This window comes from Suricata suricatta, chromosome 14, assembly GCF_006229205.1.
Source record: "Suricata suricatta isolate VVHF042 chromosome 14, meerkat_22Aug2017_6uvM2_HiC, whole genome shotgun sequence".
NCBI lineage: Eukaryota > Metazoa > Chordata > Mammalia > Carnivora > Herpestidae > Suricata > Suricata suricatta.
The window spans coordinates 13,172,724-13,182,725 of NC_043713.1; the positions used below are offsets into that span (position 1 = coordinate 13,172,724).

The following is a 10,002-nucleotide window of genomic DNA, read 5'->3' on the forward strand; positions in this document are numbered from 1 at the left end:
CTCCCTAATTTCTTCAAAATTCAAAATAGCTTCTAAACCTATATTGTTCTATATCATAGATTTTAATCTCTATCAGTTAAAAGATAAACTGAGGAAAAGTGGCATTTTAAATCAGTGAAGAAATAACTCAATTATTCAAATAAATTGAATTTATTATTCAATAAAAAGCATTGACACAATTTCTTCTCTACCTTCTGTCTTTCTTAAATGGATTAAAATTTTCACCATAGGAAACACAACTGTAAGATACCACAGGAAAATACAGGAAATTTCATTTTTTAATCCTAGGATTGGGAGGGAGTCTTTTTAAGCATGACACAGAACCCTGAATATCTAAAGGAAAAGACTGACATAAAAGTGTAATGAATAAAAAAAAAAATTAGTGGCTTACAAAATAAAGCTAAATATACCCCCTAAATTCCCTAAATATACCCCCCAAAACAAATCTATAAACCAGTAGGAAAAGGGCAAATATCAAACAAAAAGTGAGCAAGGTATATAAATAGGCCATTCACAATGTTAATAAGTTACAATTAACATGTGAAAAAAATGATTCACATAATTAAGAGCAGCAAATTTTTTCAAACAAGATTTTTTTGTCCCAAGATCATTTACCCCACCCACCGCCCCCTCCTCCCTCCCATCCGTAAGTCTGACTACCGCCTCTCATGAACATCCTGCCTCAACACTCCCTGAAGAGCACATGTGCGGGGCATGTATAAGAGAATGAGTGTCATTCGATTAGAGCAGTGTTTACTTCTCCCCACAAGGAGAGATCCTTATTACATAAAACCGAAGTCAGCTGCCCCGAGCCATACCACCTCTCCAAGAGACCATCAAGAGAAATTTCTCCTCTGTTTCAGCATCTGGAGTACATATTCTCCACGTCAGATGCAATGTATTTTTCCCCTTTTGTACTTCTGCACTTTAAAAAGTTCTCTTCCTCATATTAAAAATGAACAGTCATCTTTGAGGAATTAATTGACTCAGTAGATTAACTTCCCTATAAGGAAAGCTAAAACTTTTGCTTAAGGTAAATGCTTAAATTAAGATAGAGCCTAATATAGAAGGAAATCTCTCTCACACCCCTAAAAATATTCACAAACTGTCTTTTTGCTAACAGGAGCAGGAATTTCTTTCTCTATTTTTCTCCCTCTCCCCCTCTTATAGACAGAGAAAAGAGATATTCAAAACAGGAGATTTCATGATAAAGACTTCCAAAACCAACAAACAACAAAAGCCCAAAGATTACTGAAGTCAGTTGTTTTGATTTTTTTTATATCAGACAAAAGTAGAACTGAGTATGTGTGCCTGAATAAGCCAAGTTCATTTCATTGTGAGAAGAATCTTTAAAAATATTTTGAAATAAAGAATATAATGAACACTGAATCTTTTCAATGTACATGTTTGAGGGGTTTTTTTTCAAAATCTCTTTTTAAATTCTTCTCCCAAATATTTTTTGAAAGTCAATGATTTCTTTTTACAACATTTTTATTCTAACAATTTCAGTTTCAAAGTACTAGACAAATCATCATTGGTTTTCTGATTTTCTAGCACTGAAAGTCCTCTCAGCCAATCATCTGTCAACTTTAAAGTTCTATCATTAAATCCCCCAAAGGGTAACATTCTAATTTCCTTCTATGCAATTAAGATATCCAACAGTTCCATCAGAAGCCCCCTACCCTTATATCTGTCAAAATGATGGGCAACCTCTCAAAAGCACTGATGAGAATGAAATGAAACCAGAAACACCTTGAAGTCACAGAGAAACCAATATAAGGAGGATCCAAAGATCATAAATTTATAAGGACACAGTGTAATGAAAAAAGAATAATGAGCAGATAATCCAAATCATGTATGTTATTCCTAATTCTGAGAATGACTTGATAATGATCTAGGACCAGATACTTAACTCTATGGACTTGCTTAGGATCTCTGTGGGATCCTAAATTCTATCATCTAATCAAAATAACAATACAAAGATTTCATTTTCTTTAAGTGATTTTTCTCCTGAGACTCTAGGGGCCCAAGGGGACAGGCGCACAGCTCAGCAAAAATTAAAGCTAATAAACTAGTAAATTTTGTACATTTGAATACCTCAAATACAGTTATTATAGTAAACTTGATAAACTGAATTATGCTTATTATTACTGCTTTATATGTCAACTTAAGAAAAAACTCTAGAGGTGCCTGAATGGCTCCCTCAGTTAAGCATGTGACTTCGGCTCAGGTCATGATCTCTCGGTTTGTGGGTGCTGAGTGCTGATAGCTCCGAAACTGGGGCCCTGCTTCAGATTCTATGTCTCCCTCTGCCCCTTCCCAGCTCCTGCTCATGCGTGCTCTTGCTCTCTCTCTCTCAAAAATAAAACATTAAAAAAACCCACTAACTTTTAAAAGGATGTATTTCTTTACATCGTCTCCAGCATGCTGAGGTCTAAGTTGGGAGGTAAGGCTGAGAGGGAGAGAATGAAATCAGACCTATGCTGTCATTCATCTGAATCTATACTAAAAAGGTGGTCTACTCTGACTGTCAACCTCAGGTTATCTTGCATATTAGGTCCAAGTCCATTCCTTTCTCCCTAAGAAAATGCAGGGGATTGACTTTTTTAAACCCATGGACAGGTATTACAAAACAAAACAACTACAACTCTTAGAGTCCTAAAGGTTCTTGAATGGAGCCCCAGTATGTTAAGAGTTGAAAAAGATCTTAGATTTACTCCATTCCAAACTCCTCACTAGGAAAGCAATGCCCAGGAAAGGTTAATAAAATGAATGCCCAAAGTCAGGCCAAGTTTCCCAACTTTCAGACTAATTTCCTTAAACTGTACATATATTCTCAGAGTGTGAGATAAAACCATGTAATTTTTTCTCAAAAGTTATTTTTGAAAAACAAACAAAAAAGGCTACTTTCACCATACCCCAGGACACATCAGCCAAACTCAAGAACCATAATGTAGCACCCATTCAGGACTAGGACACAGACAAGCTCTCAAAAATATATGAATGGGAAAAAGAATTCCTAAGGAATGTATTTCTCCTAATTGACAATTAAGATGAAAAACCAAACTGGTTCTGGGCATAAATTTTTTCTTTGGACCATGCGTCAGGAGTGAACGGATTGTAAAATCCAGATCATTATTGAATAGGCAATGAAAACAAGTACAGATCATACTATTATTAGATTTAAAAACATGCCTCATATTTGAAAAGAAAGCCCAAGTATTCTAACATCTTATTAACAAAGGCAGGTACATGATAAGATTCATTCTCTAATTTTTTACCAAACGTATGAGTCGGTAGAAATAGCACAAAATACAAAACTCTTCCTGCTTGAAAAAAATGCAGGGGGGAAAAACAAAGCTAAAAAGAAAAAAATCAACCAATTCAAATCATCTCAAACCTCAGATTTCTAAGTAGATTTGTCACTCCTTATTTAAATGGTCTAAAGCAAAATTATTTCAAAATTTGCTGTTTTCAACTGAATGCTTTCACATAACTGGAAATGACGCTAACTTAATTTTAGCAAGCTTCATTTGGGAAAGTATATGCCAAAAATTCTGAATTTTTGTTTTCCTAAAATATTGATATTTACAAACTTATAAAACATGTACAACCTAGAAATAGACTTTTCCCACTCCTTTTCTAATAGAACCTCTAGGTTCCAAACTCAGAAGCTAGGGACTTATACCTGAACACTTAACTTTAAATATATTTTACAATGTATTAAAGCAATCTCAAATGTAAAAATACAACAGGGAAACAATTGTTCCAGCAAGAACTTGACTTTCTGGGAGGTTATGCTTTGTTTCACTAAACATACTAAAAGGTACAGCAGGCGTATATTACACACACGGTACACAAACAACAAAACCGTTCCACCTCTAAATCAAAGTGCAATAACATTTCAGAAATGCCCTGTCATTATGGGGGATTCTAAAGGACAGGATCACCCAACCTGGAGTAGTTGCTGTTTCACAGTTAACCAAATATCCTAATGTTTTTTAATCAACATATCATTAAAATCCATTCTTTCCAGATCCCTTGAGTTTCAAATTTACCAAAATTTCCCAAAGCCTAGAGTCGAAGTTTCCAACAAATCAAAACACAACCAGTCACACAGACTTGGATTATAAATACCTAATATGTCTAAAGAATCCACATGGTCAAAGTTTTTGTTTTAATTATACTATCTTTAGAAAACCAAAGGTAAGAATAGACAGGGACATGAGGCCAGATTCAAAACCCCTCATTACCACTATTGTACCAGATGCCTGGGATTAAAGAGGTGGAGTGGGTTTTGGAAGGTGGGATTCTTTTTTATTGTTGTTGTTTTAAGCTTCATTTTCCCAGACATTTTGGTAACTTCTCTTTTTCAAAATTTCAGGCATCTTTTTTAAAGAAAAAGCTTTTCTCCTGAGTGGCTTCAGGATCTCCTGACTTTCACAGTACAACAATTAAACCCTTCTCCTGTCCAGATATACTAAACTGTGTTCAACCCTGGCACAGAACAAAATCATTAAATCTAAGATGCCTCATTTGACAGATGTCTCATTAAGTTCATCTCCAAGTTGAGGTAAGAGATGCCTTTGAAAAGAAGGGGGGAAAACACCTGTTAACTCTAAGAAAGCTTTGAGAGAGAGCTGCTCTCTTAAAATCTACATAGAGCTTCACTCACGTGAAACAGAAGATATTAATAGTATGTGGCACATCTAAAATCTGCTGCCATGGGAGAAATGCCACCGCGTACGTGTGTGTTTAACACATCCCTGGGGCCCCAAACAGGACGGAAGGCTGAAGAAGCAGGGCATACACCACCAGCTGCTTAACAAAATTCCACAAATTCAATTCAACAAATGTTTAAACTAAAATGCCAAGTATTACACTTGGCTTGGATCATGAAGAACGTCAATGACTGTTATGTTACCAATAAATCAAATTCGGGGCTCTAAAAAAAAGAGTAAGAAACAACCAAAACACTTTGCACTTTAAAAAATAATGACCTCTGAATAACCATTTAAGGTGGTTGATTCAACAATCTTGTAACAAAAAGATACAACTTTTAACCCGGAAACTTTACAAACTAACTTACACACATCTCTTCTCCCTACATTATGGCACTGAGCACAAAAGACACACATTTTAGAAGTTTTAGAAGCAACTATGAAATGCAGGAGAACAGCTTACTCCCTAGCTCTATATAATGTATGAATATTTAAAAAGAATTATAATAGCACAGTGACACCAATAAAGCACTATCACTAAAGTGCCAGGAATTCCACTTTAAAATAAAAGACTTAAGCAAATCTTTTATGATGTATATTTTCAATACTTTACAAGTAAGGCTATGTTTTAAAGGAACTGAATTGTCACACCTCTACCCTGAACAATTATCCACTTTTCAGATGAAGTGTTAATTCTCTATACCCAATGAAGATTTACTGTTTAACAAATAAAGGCATGGTCGGATTAAAAAAAAAAAAATAGAGTCATTAAGTAAACTTCATTTCCTAGCAACTTAAATGCAAGTATCACCGTTTGCAGCCAGAATATTTACTTTACGACACTGTAGTACTCTTTCTGTGCTGCCTATTTATTTGGCAATCTTGGTACTTTAGGTTTTTAAAGGCAGCATGATAAAAAATAGGACCATCAATATTTCATAAGGAAAACCACTTTGGACTAGAGGATAATATCACCTCATTACCAACAAAAATAGCATATTTTCTGAATGCTTCTAACCAAATGAAAAATCCAAGTGTAAATGAAATTCAGCATCGATTCATGGAAAGTGATATGAATTGCAAAACAGAATGGCCCAGCTCTCTATTCTCAGCTCTGCCAAGGACTGAAAAACACAAGCAAGAGGCAAACCTCTCTGTGCATGTTTCTCTATCTGAAAAGAGGATTGACATCAACTCCTCCCTAATAATGTTTTTGAAAGGACAAATGAGATAATTTATGTGAAAGCCCTTTAAAATTTATGAAGATGATAAAACCCAACATATTAATAGATGTTCTCAAACCACAGTTACGAAGGAAAAGATAGCATACAGTTTATCTCAAAAACAACAAATATAAAATGTAAATATAAAAGAACAAAATTAAAGTTACACCCTTTGTTCTTAAAATTGAAAGGACTGTTCAAGCACACACTGGTGTCACATGTTCATACCACGTTACTCAATACTGCTGTAATTATAGTAATAAGAGCCTGCTGGTCAATATTACAGCTTAATGCTGAACCACCCTTCTCCGTTTCCATGTAGGAAACCATGTAAGGTTTGCTCATTCCCAAAAGAGAAAAAGAGAAGAAATAGGAGAGGGGTTGAAAGATTGTTCTCCTGAGCAATCCCAAAAGTCACATAAAAATATCTTGTCTAAGACTCACTAGGCACAGTGGGTGTGCTCTCCATGCTGCCAACATCCTTCCGCATTATTACAATTGGAACTGAAATAGCTAACCCACTAAATCTAAAAGGTGGTAGAACAGAGTCGAAAAATATATAGTTTTAACACTGTCCTTGGCCAATCACTCAGACTCCCTGGGGAGTCCAAAACACAAAGCTCATTAATGTTCTGAAGTCCATAACTTACGTCAAGCCACATAAATTTTTAAACTTTTTAACCTAAAATTACTCTCTTCCAAGGAAAATGTAAGATGGTTAACTTTCAAAGGAAACTAACTGTTAACGTACCTAAAATACTTAAGACCGGTAACTTCATACACAACCACTTAAATATTGTCATATTTTAAATCAGCCTAAAGAATGCTTGAAAGGTACAATAAGAATTTTCAAACTAAGTTTTCATTAACAATGCTGTAATTAGATAGCACCTTTGGTCCAACACCTTACACCTCATTAAAGACTTTCATTTTACTTTACCCAAATAAGTATTAAATATTCAAAGCAACTGCAAATGCCTTTCAAAAGCTTTTAAGAATAACTTGAGTCAAGTTATAAATACTAAAATTGCTTTGAAAGGTGACCTTCAAAAGAATGAAAGTTCTCTGCAGGACAAGAAATTCTCAAAAAAAAAAAAAAAGCAGCTGACTAGATAACTAGAGAGCAGAGAATGAGCTCAATTTAAATACAGTAAGTATTCAAAATACTTCAAAGGCAACTTCCCAATCTATCCTTAACTCCACCTACACATATGAACAGAAAGACACACAGCAAGAAATGTAAAAGTAAGTTATACGTAGAATTATAAAAAAACAACTGTGGCACGCAACACCTTTATCTAAAATAAACTTTAATTCTCTTTTTCCTAAGGAAAAGAATTAGTACCAAAATGTAGCACGTTCCTGCTGAGTGTCCTACATTCACGCCACTGCCTGGGTAATTTCTAGGAATCTCCTCCAGCGACGACGCACAAACCCGCACTTGCCTGTCAAGTCCTGACAGTGTTCCCATAATAAGTAGGACCACCTTAAAACAAGGCCCTTTTGTTCATCAATAACTAAACTTCCTTGCAAAAGTTCAAGTGCTATATGCTCTATTTGGTTCTCTGGCAAATAAGTATCACCAAAGGCGTTCTGTGTATGACCTCAGATTTAAAATAGGCTCAACTCTGTGTAAAAACCAAAATAAACAACTAGTCACCTCTATAACAAGCATCTTCCTTCTAGGATACCTGTACCCTGGCTTCATATTCAAGGAAAGGCTGGACACTGCCTGTGATGTTCCCATTTTATTAGCTATTTTTACAAGCACATATACAGAAGTATATATGTATTTATGTTGCACATACAGAGATGAAGCAAATAAGTTCAGAAGGAAACAATTACTGCTTTTCATAAACAAAACAAAAAGATCAAAATGCTCACACCAGAAATCTGACTTAGCCAGAAAGAAAATTTGTCACTTTTAGATTGATAAGCTTAAAAAACAAAGCAAACAAACAAAAACCCACTGTATATCAGTCACTTCAAATATTTTAGATGCATCTGAAGAGGTAATGAAGGGAATCAAAGATTTAAATTTCATGACCAGGACACCCAAACCTTTCCCGTGGACATTTACGGTGACTGACAGGAGGACAAGAGATGCAGAGCTCTTTATGCATGAAATGTTCAATACTGTCTATTTCACATATCCCTCCCTCCCTATTTGTGTCAGTCAATGTACGCGGTTTGGTTATAAGGGCCTTTATCATTCTCATGTTAATATTCTCATTCCAAATGTGATTACCATGTAATGCTTTCGTAAAATAACAGTATTTTACAGAATACATGAGCCCCAGAAGAAAGGATGCACTTGTTGTTCCTACATTAAAAAATAAACAAATAAAGCACCAATTTTCTAGGCCATAAACTTCTAAAGCCATGTCATTCAGTTGAGATGCTAACTTCAGATACTGCAAATGCTATCGTATTGGAACATGGTTTTCTTTATAAAACAAAACTCCACCAGCAATCCACCTGAATTATATTAAAACTTCCATGAAATTTAAAGGGGCAACTCATCCGGAATGCTACTGGTCTTGCACACTACAAGTGTGGGAGTAAAGATTTGTTCCTTCAATCTGACTCAACAACCACTAAGACATCAGCTGGGCCACAGACATTAAATTAGAAAGAATGGCAACAGATTAATCAAGTTACAAATATGATCACTTTTCCACCAGCACTTACACACTAGAATTGCAAAGCTGGGGGAGATTTAAGTCTTCTGATTTAATTCTGTGATGCTAACTTTATTGTAAATAGAATTTCTCATCACTAAGAACATCCTTGCTCAGACCAGAGAAGACATGCAAACAAATATAAAGCTCAAATACAGCTACCAGGATGTACAGCTCCCTAATTTAGCACCTGCCAAGTCTTTAATCAAAAGAGAAACATCAGTAATCCCTAGAGTAAGAATTAGATCTAACACGTCAGTCATATCTCCAAAAGCATAGAGAAAAGTAAAACAGAGTTTTAATCTGGAACTGAAAACAAACAGAATAAGAATGAATGAATGAGGATTCTAGAGCACATCTCAAGAGATGGTAACCACTTAAAGTCTTATTGTGATCCCTGCTGCAAGTCACACGGTCGTGGTCGGATCTAGCTAGAAAGGCTGTTAAGTCAGAAATGAGAAAAAGAAATGAGACATCACTTTGGATGCGAGAATCAAACTTGCAGGTGAAACTGACATAAAGGAAAAAAGCTCTGGGGAGAAGTCTCCGAAGAAGGGTCCTCCCTGCCAGCGAGGACTAAGTGGGCATGCGAGCATGACAGCTGAGCAGTGCACCGGGAGAGGCGCTCCTGGGAGTCATGCGAGAATGGCGAACGGGGACAAATGGAGAAAGAGTGACCTAGAGCACTACTGATGGTCATCTCCCCCAGGCGGTATTCTGGGCACCGGACCGTTTACCTGCAATCCCAAACCGCCTCCAACCCACATGCCCGGGCAGGAGAACCCGAAGGAAGTGCCATCCCGGTTACAAGTAAGTCCTACTGCCTTTCTCAGAAGTACCTGCCACCTGTACTTCCTAGTGGCTGTGCCGCCTCTTCCACGTCGCTTCCCAGCGCCTGGGCCCTCAAGACTGACAGCAAGTCGCGGGTTTTCAAACTGCCCGATTTAGTCCTACACAGATGGTCCGTGAAAGCTGTAAGGAAGCAACAAAGCCTCCCGAGAACGCGCGTTTACTCCTGGTTGGCGCTCAACGCCTCGGGATCTGGAATTGTTTACACCCCACACGCCAAGCTACAGGCGATCCCCTTACCTGCATAGAAGCGGATGAGGCAGCCAATCTCCGAGTCCATGCCTTCCTCCTGCACCCTCCACAACTCCCCAAAGCCCAGCTGGAAGAGGTAGTCATTTTGGATCTGCAACGGCTTCTCGTCCGCCTCCAGGCGCCGGGTGGTCTCTCCGTGGAGCTGCACGTACAGGGTGGGCGGCGGGGGCGCTTTCTCCGGGGCCGCCCCGTTTGCACCCGGGGTCGACTGGGGGCGGCCGGGGGTCGACGCTGCGGCCGCCTTCTCCTCCCGCGGCCGGTCCCAGGCCGCCCCTC

General features: G+C 37.5%; 1 protein-coding gene across 1 annotated transcript in view; it reads right to left on the reverse strand.

Moving 5' to 3' along the window:
* Positions 1-10,002, reverse strand: part of PHLPP1 (PH domain and leucine rich repeat protein phosphatase 1) — a 204,409-nt gene that overhangs the window by 193,807 nt on the left and 600 nt on the right. The window contains exon 2 of the mRNA XM_029921539.1: positions 9,715-9,999. Coding sequence (XP_029777399.1) covers positions 9,715-9,999 — 285 coding nt within the window. The remainder of the gene's footprint in view (positions 1-9,714; positions 10,000-10,002) is intronic.